This window comes from Aythya ferina (assembly GCF_964211825.1).
Source record: "Aythya ferina genome assembly, chromosome: 3".
NCBI lineage: Eukaryota > Metazoa > Chordata > Aves > Anseriformes > Anatidae > Aythya > Aythya ferina.
Window position 1 is genome coordinate 61,155,823 of NC_140298.1, and position 19,771 is coordinate 61,175,593.

Here is a 19,771-nt window from a genome sequence, read left to right on the forward strand (position 1 = left end):
TAGAGCTTAGGGATATGGTTTAGTGGGGACTGTTAGTGTTAGGTCAGAGGTTGGACTTGATGATCTTGGACGTCTCTTCCAACCTAGAAATTCTGTGATTCTGTGACTCTCATACATCCACACAAGCTTGGGGACCACGGATCCATCTTCCCCTCGCGTGACTGAACACCATGAGCACTTCTGGTGTCCTCAAGAGCCGAGGGTGTTCCCTGGGCTGTTGGGGCAGACACAGCACCCCCACCACCCCCCAGGGGCTCCCCAGGGCGCACAAAATGGAAGGCACAGCCGGGTGGAGGAGGAGGAGGAGGAGGAGGCGGAGGAGGAGGCGCCATTTGCCGCCAAAACCCGTCGTAGGCAGGGCGGGGCGCGGCGCCACGTGACCGCGCGCGGGGGCGGGCAGACGGGAGCGCGCTCCCTCCCCCCCCCCTTCCCCTCCCCTCCCCTCCCCTCGCGGCACGTGACCCCTCCCCGGAACGTGGCATTGTGTAATCACGTGACGCGGCGCGGGGGGGGGGAGGAGGAGGAGGAGGAGGAGGAGGAGGAGGAAGAAGGAGGGGGCCGGGAAGGCCGAGAGGGAGGAGGAGAGGAGGGAGGGGAGGGAGGGGGGGGAGGTGCAGCACGGGGCGGGGGGGTGGGGGTGGGGGGGGGGGCGCTGCGTACGCGCCGGAGCGGGGCGCGAAGATGGCGGACGAGGAGGCCGAGGCGGCGGAGAGCGGGCGGCGGGGCCTGCCCGAGCTGCGGCGCCTGCGGGAGCGGCTGCTGGAGCTGGAGACCGGGCTGCGGGAGAGCGGCCAGCCCGCCGTGCAGGCGGCCAGCGAGTACTGCCAGCAGCTCTGCCAGGTCAGCGGGGCCCCCTCCTGCCCTGCCCTCCCCTCACTGTGTGTGTGTGTGTGTGTGTGTCTGTGGGGGGGGGTGGTGGTGGCGGTTGGCCGGGGGCGGTTGGCTCCCAACGGTTCTTTTCCCCCCCCCCCCCCCCCTTTTCTCATCCCCTCATCCCCCCGGGGGTTCCGGGCCGCCTCCCTGCCTCCCCCCGGCGGGCTGCGGGCCCCTTTGTTGCGCTCCGCCGCTCGGCTTTATCCCAGGGCCCTTTGTTCCCGGCCCCCCCTCCCCGCCTGCCTCCTCCTCCTCCTCCCCAGGCTGGGGTTTGGGGGTGAGGAGCCATAGGGAGCCCCCCCCCCTTGCTGCTTCCTCCTCCCCTTCCCTGTCTCGCCCCCCAACGGGTGAGGGGGCTGAATTGGAGCCCCTGGGGACAGCAGAAGGTTTATGGGGCTGCCTCTCGCCCTGTCAAGGGAGCCGGGTCCCGCCTGGGGGCTGAGGCTCAGCACCATTGTGTGGGTGCCTGGGCATGGCCAGGCCCCGGGCAGGGCCCTCGGCAGGTGCCTCTGCTGAACTGGTGACCCCGCCGAGCATCCCTGGCTGAGCAAACTTCATGGCGTTGCCTGCTGCTAGGGCAGGCTGCTCCCATTTGGTCATCTACGCGCTTAAACATCATCCCCGTTTCTCTTATGTATCCTTCTTCATCCAGCATTGGGTATGGCACAACCTGTACAACAAATTCTTACGTATTTTACTCCTGAAGCACTGAAATTTGCAAAAACTGCTTCAGCTTCAATCTCAATTTTCACAACCAGCATATCCAATAACAGTGGTAACATCTATTTACGTGTTGCGGCCAACCCTTCGTGGTCCATAGACAACTTTCCAAAAGGTGTAATGGCCAGGAGGCAATTCAAAGATCGGTTTTACTCCTGTCTCATTTGTGATTTTATATCTCCTCTTCTAAAGAGTTTATTCCTGGTGGTAGCCATTGTAGCGTGCTCATTTGCATGTCTGTCACTTCTGGATTAAACTGGGCACTACTTTTTGGTAACCAGGGAGATCCACTACTAAATATTTTGAGCATGCACCGTTCTCATATTTCATGTCACATATACAGCAGTTGTGTTTTAGGTTCTCTTTCACCAAAATTTATCACGCTGCACTGGGGTAGGATGCCTGCATAGATGCACGGGAACGAGATGGGTTTAGGTTGGCTCAGATCGCCGTGTTTGCTCTCAGCCTGCTCAAGCTTTGTGACCACTTTCTTAAATTTGGACGTGCTGAGGTGGAGATCTGGCTTTCCTGCCTCTGGCCCGCTTCTGACTTTTGAATGAGCTGTTCGTGATCTGATGGGGTTGGGTAAGTGGGAATGAAGACACCGTTTGTGACTGCTACCAAGTAGATCAGCAGTGTCAAAAGCAAATTTATCGCTTAAATTATGCTTGCGTGTGCTTAAGGAGTGACATTGTAGTTACTTGATGTTAAAGTTGAGCAAAACCTAATTATTATGGTTATAATTTTAGTGGCCGCTAATAGAGGTCCATTGTAAGGCCTGAATTTGTTAATTCTTTCTGAAACTCGCACCTTTTCCGAACAAGTCTTCTGTACCAAAAAGTTACGTAGACATTGACTTAGATAAAAATCTATGCTATCTGGAGATGTGTTACCGTCACTTCTATACCAAGGTTAGTGGGAAGGCTGTGTGTGTTTCTGCAGGCTGGAGACTGATGTGTAACACTGAGAGTGGAGACGTGCCAGGCAGTATTGAAAGATGCTGCTTTTCACACTTCAGGCTGAGGTCTAAACAGATGCTCGATGTAACGAGTGGTAATGCTGTTGGGTGGGGGCTTTTCCTGCTGGTTCAACGGAGGTGTTTTTGGTTTTTTAATCTGTTCACCTGTGCTGGTAGTGCCAAAATACCTCTTCAGCTTCTTCGATGGTTTTAATGCTTCATTGGAGCTAACACAAAATTGCATTCGTGATCTAGGTAGTAGGCTTAGCTACTGAGCATGCACTACGTGACAGAGGCTATAGAAGATTCATGTAATGGTAAAAGCAATCTCGGAAGTCTGTGTTTTAAATAAGTTTAAGTGCACCTGCCGTGATTTCTAGGATAAAGTCTTTTAATGTGTATACGTACAAGAATAATAATTGGTCTGACCATATGTATAAAACCAAGCATCTCTTAACAGTCTGAAAGTGTTGTGCTGAAAAAGCATTTTAGTGTTTATCTCAGTGTGACTTCACGTACGTGTTTTGGGGTTGTTGTTTCTCTTTATTTTCAATGCTCTAGTTTCTAGGCATGAAGTAAGTACGCAGAACTACTTGGAAATCTCGTGTCCTTATTTGATTTTGCCAGGTGTTGACACTGGAGAGATCAGCAACCATATAGCTTGTAGCCATAAATTGATTTTTTTTATTAATAAAGTTGGTAGCATAATGTGTGAGAAATAAGCATATTTACATACTGGAGGAAGCTAAAGAATCTGCAGTAGAGCACTGAAAGAGACTTGGATTCAAAGGGAAATGAGGGATTTAACTATCCTACTCTCATTAAATGAAGTGGGAGATGTGCAGCCAAATCCTTTATCTAGATTTTAGAAATCTGTTTAAACTATTCCAACTATTATAACCCAGCATTGTAGATTAGTTGTTGGAAGCACAGAAAACCAGGACCCTTACACTAGAAAACCTTGCGCCTTGATGGAAAATAATGTTATTCCAGAACATTTTTTTCTCTCGGAAGAATAAAGTTTACTTTGATGAATTTTATATGAAGCATTCCATTAGCTATAAATATTTGGGTTCTGTCCTTGCAGCTGACTGCACAGTGAAACGTTACAATTATTCTTAAATTTTAAGTGGATTATAGACGGTACCTTGATCTCGTACGATATCTGCATAATTGTTGTGTTCTCCCTTGTCAGGATGCGGTAGAGAGCATTATTTTTAATTGTTATCAAGCCAAATTCATTGTTACGGATATATGTAGAATGACTTTTTAATTGTGGTTCATGCTCTTGTGGTGCAATTTCGTAATTAGCAAATTCATGGCAAACAGTTATGTTGTCAACAAACAGTGTGTGCAGACAGGCAGACAAAACAAGCATCTTCAGCTGGAGTGACTAGAAATTGAGAGTGTGAATTTTGCAAGAGTTCAGAGTGGTCCAAGGAGGGATTTTTCTTGCCGCCATGCTGTAGCTGGTTAGTTTCTTTCCAGGCTTTGCTCTTCAAGGGTATCTGTTGATTGTATTTAGTTACAGAAGAGCAAAATGTCTTTTATCTGTTTTTCCCCTGAGAGCTAGGGGAACATGATGCCAGGGGGCATGTTCAGTAAGGGCTGTGCTCCTTTCCACTGCTGGCTGACTGTGGTAATCTTTATTTTCTTAAATGCTAAATTGGTAACAAAATTTCTTTTCTAGCTAATTAGTTGTGAGGTCTTTGAGGGTACCTCTGCTTACCCTGAGTATCCTTCTGTAGCTGGTGTGTTACATCTTTGATATTATCAGTCTTCCCTCCGTTACTAGTTTTGACTTCTCATCTATTTTCTGAATCTCCTACAGAGGATATTTTTTCTCCTGCTGTACTTTGTGGTACAAACTCTCCCGAGCTAAGAGGTTGTCAGGTTTGTTGTACTGATGCGCAAGTTGTCAACAACTAGTGAGTTACATTAAAACTATGAAAATAATCTGGGCTGCTGTGCTGTCCTTCCTCAAGAACTCTGCCCGTGCTTTTTTGCCTCATCTGTTGGTTATCTTGTCACTGTTTTCTGCCTGTTATGAGAAAACTACCTTGATACCTTCAGGTCCTACCCCACTTCTCCTCCTCTCCGCTCATGTCTTAACGTGCTAGGTTAGGTCTTGATAATGTTGGGAAATACTAATCTGATAATCATTAGCGAAAACTTTATTACTTTATTACGTACTGATTACAGGTAATCACCAGTGATTTGTCTGTACTGGAAGTTACTCTGACTTTCTTCTTGCGCCTGAATTGTTGTTTGGTTTTTATAGCTCAGGCTCTTTCTTCACAATGTTATGATGCTGTCACGTTCTTCACTGTTGTCATCTTCCTCGCTTTTAGTATCTACATTCTCAGCTTTCCCTTCAGACTCAAAATGACTGAAATAATCTTCAGTTCTGTCCATAGAAGTTGGAAATAAAGCCTTTCTTAAATCCTTCGACTACAACTTTTGGATTTATCCAAACCCAGACTGTCTTAATCTAATGACAAAAGAGTGTTTCAGAAGGCGTCTTTATTTTTCTTGTTGGAGTTAGAGTACGATCCCTTGCAATAAGTCATTGTGTGTATGAAGACCTCAGCAGCCTTTGAAGGACTTGTTTGCTGTTTCATCAAGCACCTGTGTGATGTCCTTCCTCCTGATGAGACCATATGATCAGTATTCACTGGCAGTGAAAAACACCATCAGCAAAATTTCAGGTGCTCTTCTAGTACAAGATGTTTCCTCTGTTTCTTAATAGCACACCCGGTTGCTTACTCCAGACAACATTCACCAAACTCTTTGTTAAATGCAGCATCCTGCCTTGATTTTGCTTAGCTCAACAGCTAATCGTGATCTTTGGATGATACTGTCACTTTCTGCTGGAGTAAAGTGACTTTTTGGTGAAATCAGGTGATGGATGCTGGCAAGGTAAAGTTCTTCACTTGTAAGCAGAATCTATGAAGACACATTATTATGCATTAACCATCGGTGGCCTAGAGTATTTTCAGTGGAATGGTTTGTGCTCTTGCTATTTCTTGAGCTTTCAGTTTAATGATTTCCTGCGTAATCAGGTCTCTGTATCTTCTTTTGAGTATGCACAAATTCTACAGCATTCTTCCATTTTTCATGTGAAAAGTATTTTCTTTAGAGTCCAGTGAGTGATTTCTGCACTGAGCTAACCCTTAAAGGCTTCTGTTTTGATGTCTCCATCTCTGCGCTTTTGCTTCTACCACGCTGTTTCTTCCTGATCTCACAGTAGATTTTCTTTACATACAGTACCACTGTGGGCGTAAGATTCACATCGTGACTTCTAATATTTCTGTTTTACAATAGTCCCTGTGACCTCTAGGTCATCTGCCGTTCAGGAGACACTACTTCCAGAAATCGCAGTGAATCCTCTAACCGGCAGCATATCACACACATTCCCAAGGGTGCAAAGAAAAGCACCTGTAAGCACTGCAAAACCTTGTTCAGACTTTGAGCTGCTTCAGGCACATTTCTGTTCCTTCATCACTATCGGACCTGCCACGTTAAGTCACATACTACCTTACTGACCTGAAAAAAAGACACCCCCTGGTTTTTATGTTAAACTGTAAGAGTCAAGGGAATTGTCATCTTTCCAGATAAACGTGGTATGGGTGCTTATCTGGGCATAATGTGTCTGTGCTTAGGAAAAGCACCCTCACAGTTCAGGGTAAGTCTAACCAATGACCTTGATTGTTCTTAGTTTTTGTCCTCAGTAATGGCAGAGCTACTTAGCATTGTGCCAGATAGGAGCTGATTTTCACTAGAACTTCTGAGTTCTGTCCAATAAGGTGTGTGGTTTTTTAAATAATAAGAACTTTGTGTATCAAAGTAAGTGGATGTGATTGAAATAGTTAATTTTTCCTACCTGTGAATCTCTTTGAAAATCAGAATCACGTTGATGTGCTTTCCTACTCATGCTAAACCTTCTGCTATGCTGTCAGTCCTTTATTTTGTCTTGATGATAGTTTCAGTCAAATATGTTTGAGTGTGAAGTTCTGGGATGTGATACGCATTGACTTCTTGGGATAGCGAACACATTCAGGTGGTGCATTCAGTTCAATGTGTATTTCACTCATGTCTTAACTTATTTGTGCTATTGCTCAAGTCTGATCACCTTTATAAAATGTAGTTTTCTGTAGTTTATTTGAATTATTACCCCGTTACTTATTAGCTTACTTGGACAACTAGAACTTGAGCAATTAGTTTCAGATGTGTGTGTGTTTTATAAACTGCATATGAAAAGAGCCGAATCTTTAATAGCAGCCTTCTAATAGTGTTGTTGGGCAGGTGGCAGGGACTCTACCTCAAAACTGCCACTAAAACGAGTTTAAGATCTACTGCAATAGGAATTGTATTTTCATTATTGTTCCTTTTACTTGCTGTCAGTGTAAAAATGGATAACAATTTATTCAAAACCAGGAATAAAATTTTCTTCTTTACTTAAAACTCTTCAAATAAAGGTAGAAGTTAAGTCAAAATGGTCACGATAATTCCGTGTTTCAATTTGGAAAACTTCCCTTTTGAACTGGCTGGGTTTGGCAGTGTGCTCCCAACACAGAACGTGCATCTGGAAGAGATCTCGGTCACATAGACCGTGATTCAAAAGCAGGATTAGTTTTTGGTGTAAATACTATAAATGCTTGTTTAACCTTTTCTCGGAAAATTCTGGTAAGAAAGATTCCCCAAACCCTATAGATCGTACGTTTTGGTTCAGTTATGCTTGTCTGTAAAGGTTTTGTTTCCCTTGCTTCCAAATTTAATCTCTAATCTCTTGGGGGAATTTAAGACTATTATGATTTATCCCATCCCTAGTAGACATGGAAAGTAGCATATTCCTTTCCTGATGGAAGCACCATTTATGTTCTCAAAGCTATTCCTCAGTCCTTCTCCAATCATCGCAGTTCTGAACAAGCAATTTAGTAAGACGGTGACTATCCATGTAAGGCTGCCTCATAGTTACCCTGATGCAGATTTTTTGCTGGATTAAAGTTACGTGATGTTTTTACTGGAGTTAAGAAAATCCTTCCTATCAGCAAACTGCCATTTCTTGAAGAGGAAATACTTTCAACCAAAAATGAATGCTTGCTGGGTATGAAGTGTAGATTAGCTAATTTTGCTCCATAGCATCTTTGACACTGATCCCACAAAGATGGGGAGATTTTAAAAAAAAAAAAAAAAAAAAAAAAAAAAAAGGGGGGGGTCTTGCTTTACCTAACCCTTCAGCTATTTAAAAATAAAAATCTGAAGACCTTACTGTAGACTTCAATTTAATCGTAGTAGGTGGCGGCGTTTGCATCTGTACTACTATAATTAAACATACAAGGTACTTGTGTACTGGAGAATGTATTTCTGCCATTAGTTTTTTTCCTCACAAATCCAGACTTTTTTACCCCGCTTTTGAAGCAATATCAATAATGTTGCTTTGTAAAAGAGCATTATCTAAGCTTTACTGTTTAGCCTTCACTGCTTAAAAAAACACAAAATAATGAATGTTTAATATCTTTATTGTGCAGGACTGTATAAGGAGTGTATTTTTGATAATATTAATGTTCAGTAAGGTATCTCATAATATCAAAACACCCATGTTGTGTTTCTTGTAAGGAAGGCATCTATCTCTTTGTTCAGGACATTTTCTGAAACTTTTTATTATTTCGTTAGAGAATGAACGGCTCGTGACTGTAAAACTTCAGGGAAGGCAACAAAAAAAAATGCTTTTTAGGAGAATCTTTTACTTCCACTGTGACTGAGAAACAAGGAGTTTCATGTGGCCTTTTCCACTTGCTTTGCTATTTAAATGATATATATCTGTGTGTGGATATTCACTCGAGACTTTATACATACAGGGTCTATATAGCAGGTGATTCTCTGTAAGACTTTGTTGGATTAGGGATCAAACTGGTACCACGAGTAGGAGGCAGCAAGATGTTGTTTCTGAAGTCTTACACAAGCCACAAATGCTATTGGAAATTTGTGTATGTACAGAGCATATCGTCAGGAAATAGTGCTCCAGGCATTGATTTTATATCTTTATTATACTAGTACTGTTTATAAAGGTCTCTGTGAAAATCCTTGAGCAGTTACAGTACAGGGTGTTACAATGCTTCAGTTTTTGTGAGGGAAGCTGGCGTGACGTTCTTGTGTCATCAGCATCTCTTAAATAGAGATGTATAATGACTTGGAAAGTTAATAGGTAAAAATGTGGGTTAGAACTGCCTTGTAAAATAGTATGCCCTGTTTATTAGGTCTGTGTCTTTGTACATGTTAAGAACTTAATGTGTTTTAAGAAGCATGCAGGTGTTTCTCTGAGGCGTGGAATGCTTTTTTTCTATTCTATTTGCCTTTCCAAATATGCATTAAAGACAACTCTGTGGTATTGCTTCTGGGATCTTTCATCTCTGTGGATGAACTGCACTGCTTTCATTTGGGAAGAGTTAATCTAATAATACCTAGTACTCGGCAGAACAAAGGCATTCACAAAGAAAGGCATATGTGACATCAAAAAGGTGATGGGACTTTATACAATTATTCCATGACAATAAGTCTCATCCAGTAGGAAATAGGACTAAACCTGCAAAAACACCGTGGCTGTAAATTTTGCAGGTTTATTCCAATCAATTTTTTTCTCTATCTTCTCTTCTATAGCGGTTATGTAGTCTTGTAGTATGTTATATTTCTGGCTTGATGATGCCCTGTCTGGAGCTATTTATTCTGGGGAGCAGGTAAATCACGTTGGATATTTATGCGTCCAATGCACTGAATATCACTTCCGTGAATCAGTGAAGTACGTTCAGTGACCAGGCATTAAATCAAATTATGAATAAGGAGTTCCTCTGTCCTGTGATCGCTGCTTGCCTCAGGAATTTGTGATAGTATGCTGTTTTGTAACAGAACGAACACAAGGAAGAGGACAAGCAGAGAAAATATTTAGAAACTCAGAAAACAAAATCTGAACTTGTTTCTTTTATTGTTGGGGGACAATAGTTACAAAGGGAATAGCTGGGATAAAAATCCATATGAGTACATAATAGTGAAGATGTACGTTTTTTTCATCTCCACGTCCTGCAGCCCTGGAACTTACTTACCGATCTAGTTGAAACTGGTGTGGCAATTAAATCCTGCTTCTGGATACCCAGGTGGACTTTACAAATCCTACTGGTGTGATGGCAGGAGCACCCAGTTCTGCTATGGGCTGTTTGTTAATGGGATAGAGTGTAAACTTGGCTCCTCTCCTTCCTCACACGTGGACGTAGTGGCTGTACCTTGGCACTGCTGTAAGGACACGCTTGGTTATTGGACTCCCTGTGAATCAGGCAGACGTTGCCTTGTTCTTGCACAGGAAATTTGGATCAGATGGAAGCATCCTCTGGGATGCCAGTTTGACCGTACTGAACAGGCAAGCTAAAATGACAAGTAACCTTTCTGTGGAGGAGGAGATCATCAATTAGGTTCTCATCAGAATTAAAAAAGGTCTTCAGTAGTGCTAGAAGAAGTTGCATACGGCTGATAGACAGCTAATGCAAGTATGTTAAGCAGATGAACTACAGAAATATTTGTAACATCTCATTTTACTTGACCCACCAGAACAGGTTCAAGTCATCTATATTCCAGGAAATGCACATCTTTTCAGATTAGTAATAGTTATTTTTGGCTGTCTTCCTATTTTTAATCTGCCCATATGCCAGTCTGATAATTAAAAGAATAGGTAAATTGCATTTCCTGGCAGTGGATAAAAGTTTACTGTAATGAACATCCCACCACATTCCTGAAATGCCTGTTTAATAGCCAACTGCTGAATGTTGTTTTTAACTAAACACACCAAAACATGAAGGTTGGGAGGACAACATTAATCTGAGGCCTGGATGAGAACTCGAGTAGAGAGAAATGTAGCCTGGCACTATTGTAACTTCTCCCCTTATGTAAGGACGCAAGAGAGAAACTATAACCGCTGACAAGATCAGAAAGAGCATATTGAATGCAAAATGCTAAAAGATTAAAGGCAAGCCTAAGGAAGGATAATTTCTGCTTTCTGCTACTGTGTGTGACAAAGGATGAGACTTAATGAAGTCATTTCCTGATATTTTAAGTAATTACCTTTTTTTTTTTTTTTTTTTTGAAGCAGTTTATGGATTTAAGCAGAGACTGGCCATTCATTTTGTAGGTAATTCTACTTCTGTTTCTAAAACTAGCTGGGTTTCAAATCATAATCAAAATAGTGACTAAAAATCAATGGGAAGAAAGGCACCTTTTATTTTGCCTCTCTCAATTTAATAATTAGCAGTCTGAGCTCATGAAGTATGTGCAGCGTGCCCTGATGAAAAACATACAGCGTGCTTGCTCCTTTGACGTATATCTGGGGAGAAAAGCATCTCTCTATCAATTAACAGCAAGTTCCGTGTTTGCTAATTAACTTTCCAGAGAGAGTCGTCTCCGTTCCTCGCTGTCTTTATTTGTGATATTTTCTTGGTGATGGTAGGCGGCCTAATTATGGCTCTGAGAGTTGTGGCAGCCTTGAGCCCCTCAAGCCTTTCTTCTGTTTCTGCCTCTGTGGCAGCTGAGGTGCTTCTGTCAGCCCCTGCTCCAGTGCAGACTCTGCCTTAGAAATGTAAATATGTCTTCGGGTGGCGTTCTTGTATCTGTCCTGGTTTAGCATCAGTGATTTGGGGGCAGTGGTAATTTGCTGTGAAGTTGCATGCATTGGAAAATGCAGCTGGATAATCTTTTCCTTTGTCACGGCAATTACTTTACCTGCAAAGTGAAATAGAAATAGGTGGTAAGAGGCCTGGTTAACTACATATGCTTGTGCACTGGAGACTTAGGCACTCGTCTCCTTACAAATGGACTTCTAAGAAGAATTTAAAATTAAATTAATCACAGTGTGAGTTTCTTTGTCAATCATCATTGCATGGATTCTTCCTGCAATTAGTCCTAAGTCTCCTTCATGTAGATGTGCAACAGAGAGATGTGAGCTATAATCATGTAGTTGTAGAGAACCACCAAGATCATTAAATAACATGATGGAAACGAATGTAGGGAAAGGAGGAGGGAGTTCAAATAATGGTTGTACTCCTGCATCTTTGGGAGTAATGAAAGCTGTTCAGTTAGTACATGATCATGGTAACTATGAGATTTGTAAAAGACTTCCATGAAGGAGACCTAAATAGATCTGTGAGTATGTTTTTAGGGGAAAATAATAATAATAATAATAATAAAAAAAAAAAATAAAAGTAGCTCATGACAATTATCATTATCGTCCAGACAACACCAAGCCATGTGGTGTGGCCAACACGCAGCAGGGAAGGGCTGCCATCCTGAGGGACCTGGACAGGCCTGAGAGGTGGGCCTGTGCGAACCTCATGAGGTTCAACAAGGCCCAGTGCAAGGTCCTGCATCTGGGCCAGGGCAATCCCAAGCACAAATACAGGCTGGTCAGGGAAGGGATTGAGAACAGCCCTGAGGAGCAGGACCTGGGGGTGTTGGTTGATGAGAAGCTCTCCATGAGCTGTCAGTGTGCACTTGCAGCCCAGAAAGCCAACGGCATAATGGGCTGCATCAAAAGAAGTGTGGCCAGCAGGGCGAGGGAGGGCTGTGAGGGATCAAGGGGCTGAAACACCTCTCCTTTGAGGACAGGCTGAGGGAGATGGGCTTGTTCAGCCTGGAGAAGAGAAGGCTCTAGGGTGACCTCGTTGCAGCTTTTCAATATTTAAAGGGGGCTTATAAAAAAGATGGAAAGCAACTTTTTGCTCAGTCGGATAATGACAGGACAAGAGGATATGGTTTTAAACTAAAAGAGGGAAGATTTAGATTAGAGGTTAGGAGGAAATTCTTCATTCAAAGGGTAGTGAGGCCCTGGCACAGGCTGCCCAGAGAAGCTGTGGATGCCCCATCCCTGGAGGTGCTCAAGGCCAGGCTGGATGGGGCTTTGGGCAACCTGGGCTGGTGGGAGGTGTCCCTGCCCATGGCAGGGGGTGGGACTGGGTGGGCCTTAAGGGTCCCTTCCAACCCTGTGGTGATTCTGTGATTAATGACTTTTTATCTTCTTCCTCAATTTCCATATTTTTTAATTTTCATAGGATGATATTCAAGAAACTTATTTTGTATAATAAACTACTGTATATAGTGGATGTACGTATACATTATATATATTTTGTACATAGGGATGTATGAAGGGGTTGAAAACAATGAGAAGGTGAATCATTCATTGCAGGGTAATTGATAAACTTTACTGGATTTCAGGAATATTCTAATTCTCTTTATTACATGAAAATTAATTAGAAGTTAGTTCTTTGGCAGGTACCTTTTCCTGGAAAAGTTATTTTTCTGAACTAACTTACTGTTGCCTTTGAAAATCTCCAGAAGGAGAGCTTTCCTTCAGTATGGGTATACAAATGAGTTACTGCAAGATAAGCATACAGGGCTTGATTTCCTGCTGTTTCTGTGCATCTCCTTTTCCCTTTATGGCAAGGCTTGAGCATAAACCTTAGGTCTGTGTCTTATTTCTGCAGTTCTGCAGCAAGAAAATTGTGCCATTGTAATGCAATGTATTCTTTGTGTTCTGGTGTGATAGACAACAATTCAGCTTTATGTGGTTGTTCTGGAAACTCAGACTGAAGAAAAACGAAGAGGGTGGTGAGGAGAGAATGCTTATTTAAAAGATATATATTGTATATTGCCCGAGGCTTGCAGACGTATGGAATTTTGCAATACTGTTTTACAGATTACCTTTAAAACTGCTCAGAAAACTGCAAGTAGAAAGTGCTTGAGCTAACACCTAACCATATTAGCTCTTGAGAAGTGACAGTCATTTACAGCAGAGCGTGGATACCTACGTGTCTGGGTACAGCAGATACCATACAACATCTCAGTGCCATCACCTATGTGGTACTTCACACTGCGTACAGAGTGGACTGTTTGTGTTCCAGAAGGAGAAACATTAATAGAGGCAAGGGCATGTAAACGTGTTTATACACTAACAAAAATATTGTCGTGAACATCTGTGTTCAGTAGATGAATGAAAGTAAATGGCTGAAAGAACAGCTTCCAGATAACGTAGCATATCCATAAAGGCTGCGTGCGCCAAAATAGCAGGTGCCTGTACGTTAGCAGTGTGGCTCAGACCAGAACTTTGTTTTGAAAGTGGTGATCTCAGCAGCCCTGCTTACCATACGTTATTTCACAGCGTGGAGCATTCTGGCAGTGTGGAAATTGGCTGCGTTTGGGGTGAAACTAAACCAGAAGCTGTGCCTCAGAAGTGATTGCAGGCGGTCTAATTCAGCCACTACAAGGTTATCTAGTGACTGGAACCAGCTGAAAGCCAGCCCCGGGTGGGATCTCTGGTGGTGCTGTCGGAGTCCAGTGCTCTCTGACCAGGTTCTTTCAGGTATCCCCTGCATGGACGGTGGGATGCTTAATACCAGGTGTTCTTCTTGGAAGATGTATGATGTTACACAGGGCTTTAATTTAGAAAAGTGATACAGCAGTGCACTGAAATAACTATATAAACACAAGAGAGCAACTGCAGTAGATGGTAGGATCTTAACACAAGTGTGCCCGTTACTGGTCTCTGTGCTTTGCTTTCACAATTTTGGGTGTCCCAGATGCTGGGGAGGAGTGTGGGTTGAAGCAAGCTCAAGCCCACTGCTCTGCTCAGAGCTCTTCTAGTTGTTAAGACATTATCCTGTGCTTTGGGCTGAGCCATGTATTCTCTCCCCCAACTTGCCACTCTGGCTAACTCAGGGAGACATTAACACTTGCTTAATGAACATAGGGAGGAAGATTTATTCAGCCAGTTGGTCCACTCAACTGCTCATAGCTGCTTATCTAAAACCAAGGCCACTCTCCAGTCCCCTTCATAAGATCAGCTTCTTTGCAGCAGCAGTGCTCAGTCACACCCGGCGTTATTCCCTGAGCTGCATGGGCACATCCTCCTTGCCCATCTCTGCGGAGCCTTTTTCTGTCGTAGGGATTTATTGGTCAGTCACATTCCACCCCGAGGGGCTTAGTCAGCCACGGGTGGATGTGTTGTGGTCTCAGCACCAGCTCTTCTGCTGTGTGGATCCGTCTTCATTGCAACGCATCGTGCTGAAGTCGCTGTGAGCTCTTTGTGGACCAGCAGTTACCTGCAAACTCCCATGGTGTATAGTTTTGAAGTTTTTGCTGCTAACCTGCATTTCTGAATGAGTCTTCTGACTTTGCTGAGTAGTGTTTGGATTCACTAATTCAGTGCTTAGTAATCTTGGCTTTGCTCTGCTTTTAACTGCAGGATAGAGCAGCTGATGGTGTAAGGATGGGGGTGTAGAGCAGCTGGAATTTTTTGTTTGAAGGAAAAGGTAAAAACAGGGAGTGTTGGAACTGCTGCCTTTCAGTGGAGAAGAGGAATAGTAATGAGGAAAAAATTAGATAGTTCTGTACGATGCCTGCAGAAACTGAGAATGAAAATAATTGCCTAAATGCAATCTCGTAGTAAGTGATAGAATTGAGTCTGGCTTCAACCCTCCCTTCTGGGCACAAGTCAATATCACCACAAGAATTAAAGCAGCATCAGCTGACTCTTCAGCCAAGGACATCTTGACTTTCCAGAGCTGTGCTTTGCTTAACTTTACTGTGAAACAATTCAAAAGCAGCACTCAAAATAAAAATAGTTCATTGGCAACTTAATTTTGAAAGGTTTTGAAAACAAAAACTGAGTAAAAATTGGAACTGATGTTCTTCCATCATGTGTTAATCCTAACTGTAATTTAGATAGTACCTGCACAGTAGAAGAGGTGATCATATTTGGTGATGTAATCCTTTATTTTATAAATGCAGTCTTGTGTTCCATACCTGCTGCAGTTTTGTTCTGTTCTGGATTATATGGCATGATAATACCAAACAGGTAAGAGCTAATACTCTCACAGTGTTTGTGTAGCTACAAAATTAAGATAACAGCGGTAAACAAATTGGTAAACAAATACAGAATAAGTTAACTGGTATAAGTCTTAATTTCCATAATTAAGCTGGTTTGGAAATGAATTAGAAGTGCAGTTCTCTGACTTGTTGTAAAAACAACCTCTCCGTGCACAGATCTAAATAATGAAGATAAAAACTAATGTTGTTGTCTTCTTGATATGATCTGGTTCTTTATTTAGGCGTATCTGTGAGGGCTGGGTCATGTCAGAGGTTTCCGTTCTGTCTGAAGCTTTTGTGAATGTCTATGGCTTTCTGTGTAATTTTTGTGCTAGGCTTAGAATCCCTTTGCATATAAAGCATGCCAACTGAAAAAGCAAAAGGAGAACAGGCTGTTTGTGTGAGCTTCTGTGTTGGAGGCAATGTGAAATGAAAGGAAAGGTGGATTGCAGTGATGGTGGTAGGGGAAAAATACCTTGATCCAGAGGGTTAATGCATTACAGAGATGTGATGGATAGGCAAGATAATGTAGAGGTGTAGTTTGCTCTTTAAAACTCCTTGAAAATCATCTCAGCCGTAGTACTTGTTTAAATGTCTTTGATATTGAAGTCTCACAGGAAATCTGAGGTAGACTTTGTTTGAATTAGATGTTATTTTATTAAGTTTTCTTCAACGTGTGGAACAAGTTCAAGAACTATTCAAATTTCTCCTTGAATATTCCATTTGACTGACATCTCACTTCAGTGGTCTGTGCTCACACAATGTGCACCTTAATGCTTGTTGCATCCCAGTAGTTCCTTAGCTGCCTCTAGCTTCCTTCTCATAGCAGCAAACCCAAATGCATGGGACCCGCAACTGAAGAATGCTTTTAAAAGCATCAACTTCTTCTATTTCTCCCATTTGCAAATCATAGGCAAGTTTAAGCGCTTCTCAAGACTCCTTATACATGATGAAAGGTTTGTTCTCCATCTTCTGGTAAAACACTGAACAACAAGGAGGAGAGAAAGCAGCTCACAAGAAAGGTGGTCTTCAGCTTTAAGGAGCTGTACATCACTAAGTCTGAGAGTGATGATATTTAAACAGCTATAAAGATGGTTCTGTTGTTCCTTTAGGTGAACAGAAGAACCTGAGGTTCTGGTGAACTTCAGGTTCTTCGGAAGAACCAGCAAGATACCAGCTTTGTTACCTGAAAAAGTTTTTATCCCACTGTTGAAGGAGACGTCAGCAGCTGCCTACTCGGTCCGAATGCAGATCAATTCAGATATAGTTATGTTCCTCGTGTTTTATCACCTAGGTTCAGGGGCTCTGTCAGGAATTAGGCTGTCTTGCAATTTGTAGCACTTGATTACCCATGCTCTGATGCTGTTCAAGGACTTGTCACCTCTGCTTGCACATTGAGAAATTCTCTCTTGAAGAGGGAGGAAAAAATATCCTTAAAAAGAATAGAGAGCGTTTCCTCCTGGTGTACTTATTCCCATAAAGAGAAGTCTTTCTTACAACAGCCATTCAGTGTTTTTCCACTACTTTGATAAAGGCATTTTATTTCTCACCATGTTGCTCTGCCCCTGATCTAAGCAATTGGTTTGTTGTGTATAATAGCTTTATTTTCATATTGCTGTTCGCATGCTATAGAATAGTTTGAAATATTCTAACTCATTGATCTGTGAAGTACTTGGGGTTTATATGGGTTTCCTGTAGGTGTTGCGCTAATGAACCTATCCGTATTAAAAAGCACCATTCTATTTATTTTTTAAAGAAACATGGTAATCTCATCTTGGAGCAAGCATATAAGCCTGTACATTCAAGAGACTGTTCTTGAAGCTTCTTTATATGATGGCTTAACTGCTGAAATGGAAATTCAATTGCCAGTTTCTTGAGATCTCAAAATGCTGTGGTGTCCACAGAATCCCAATATATGCACTATGATGTTCTCTGTTGTTTGTGCTCAGTTACCCTCCCTGCTTCCTTCTCCGTGCTGTACCTCTGAGATGTATCAGTGTCTTTCGTTTATGGTACTGGTCCCGAATGTAGGAGCTTTCAGTGACCACGTGTACCGTGTAAGAAGTGACTGGCAGAGACTTTGAAGGCTGAGCATGGACATGTGCCTGTATGTGTGTTTCCAGCACTGGTGAACAATTCATCTCGCAGACCCGTGTAGCAAATGGTTTGTGGCATTCTTATTCCCTGCTGCACAAATAGCTCACTTCTGGAAGTGTTACTATAAATAAAATCTTTAGGAGAGTTATTCGGAAGGGACCTACAACGATCATCTGCTCCAGCTGCCCTGTCTGAAATACTGGTCTCTTTTCTTTTGAACCAGAGTTAAACAGCCAATTAGTTGGAGCTCATAACTATTGCACCTAAAGGGAAGTCACCAGTGTGAAACATACACGTAGGAAATACTGTTTCAAAGAGAAGCAGATTTGGGTTTGGGGAATGAAAACTGCCCTAACGTTGCAGACCCTTGGAGTTGGTATTGGGGGTCTTTAATGTACTAACTGGGCTATTTTTTGTTTCTGAATAGTAGGCAGTTCCTTTGTAGGAGAAGAAATACATCAGAGGAGTGACCTAGTCAGACTTCTAAATCCTTACGTTCTGTTAATGATCATCTGCAAGGTACAGAGATGGATGAAAAAGGCAAAAAAAAAATGAAATACTGATACTTGAAGGGGAAGAAATGATTTTTTTAAAAAGAGACACAGTAAATCTCACTTGTCTAAGCTTCAGTAAAATTATTTTTGAAGTGTCAAAACCAAAAAGATGGCAGTTAGTGCTAGAATGAGGACACATAGGATACTGGATATTGGGATACAGCAGGTGATGTTTGTTTTCAGTTGAAGTTTTGGTAGAAGTGTTAAAGCCTGCTTTCAAGACTACATTTTAACTTTGTAATCCAAAAGAGTGGGTTGTCCTGGTAATACACACTTGGTTGGAATCCTCCCTTCCTTTCTCCAGAGGTCAGTATGGCTGCGTTGTCAGTGTTTGTCACATCCAGCAGCAGTCACTTAGGATAGGAAGACTCCAAAAAGACACAACAAGCATTTTCATGGCTTTAGAGCTGCTGTGTCATCTGGCATTGCCCGATTCACCTGGCACATCATTGCATGCTTTAGTAACTCAGAGACTGACAAGCAGGAGGCATCTTAGCCTCCTTATTGTGCATTATGTTCTTAAAAATGCAGCTGCGTCAATTCAAAAGGCAGTTCTTGCTCAATTGAGGCAGTACACATGAAATTTAAGGCCGAGAGGTGGAATAATTGCAGGCAGATAGTAATGTGGAGTTCCTGGAGGTTAGAGTATTAAAGTTACTGAAACTCTTTTCGCATAGTTCAGTAGCTGACCACAGCCAATATATTTCATGACCTGAAAGAAGTAAATACCACAGCCTTTATCCTTCCCCGGTTTGTATGGAAAAAGAAAGTGCCTCGGCTGGTGAGTACCATTTGAGCAGTACTTACAGGGAGCAAACAGTTCACAGCACTTCAACTAATATTCCCGCTCACTTTTGCTGTGCGTTTCCAAAAGTCAGTGTCTGCCAATGAATATGAGTTTATAATGAGAGCTAATACAGAAGGCAGCAGTTTCCAACGAATGTGTATTTAAATCATATACATATGTGTGTCATGCTCTGCTGCTCTTATAGCCAGATAATAGTAGCACCACAGTAAGGTGATTTAGCCTTCAAATGAAAAGAATTTTTTCAGGCTTCTGACTGATGGTTTACGCATTTCTGTATGAGGTGTGTGTCTCTGGCACTCAAAGCTAAATAAAGAGGATTGTCTGTTTTTCCCACTATCTGAAATGTAGGATTTTGACAGGAAACTCCTTTTACAAAAAGTACAAAGAAGGATAAAGATTGTGGCAGTTGATGTTTTTGAACTAACTCTAAGGCAAAAATAATTGAGATTTTTTTCAAAGCAGTCTTGTGAACTCAAAGCCTTACAAAGGCAAACTTCAGAGGTTCAAATACAGAAGGAAAATCATGGATATGTTGCTTCCCATCTTCCCGTGCACTTTAATTTCTACTCCCTAAGTTGTAATCTTCTAGGGAGGAAAAAGAATCTCACAGGTCAACGTTTTGTATTGTTTCACTAAATCAAGAGAAATGAAAATTTATCGGAGTGGTTTGAATGTAACAGTATAGGTACACAATTGGATTAAAAATGGAGAAATGAAGCAGGTGCAAGAAAGATACAAAACCAGAATGGGCCTGTACAGTGCAACGAGAATTAATTCTTTGGTGTTTGTATCTAGGCTTGTTGCTTTGCAAATAATGCCTGAGAGCGTCGCTCGGGATAGCATGCAGTTTCTGTACGACTG

General features: G+C 42.3%; 1 protein-coding gene across 1 annotated transcript in view; it reads left to right on the forward strand.

The window, feature by feature from the left end:
• The first annotated feature begins 670 nt into the window (after nucleotides 1-670).
• ZNF292 (zinc finger protein 292) overlaps nucleotides 671-19,771 on the forward strand; it is a 59,916-nt gene continuing 40,815 nt past the window's right edge. The window contains exon 1 of the mRNA XM_084512564.1: nucleotides 671-840. Coding sequence (XP_084368690.1) covers nucleotides 682-840 — 159 coding nt within the window. The 5' untranslated portion in view covers nucleotides 671-681. The remainder of the gene's footprint in view (nucleotides 841-19,771) is intronic.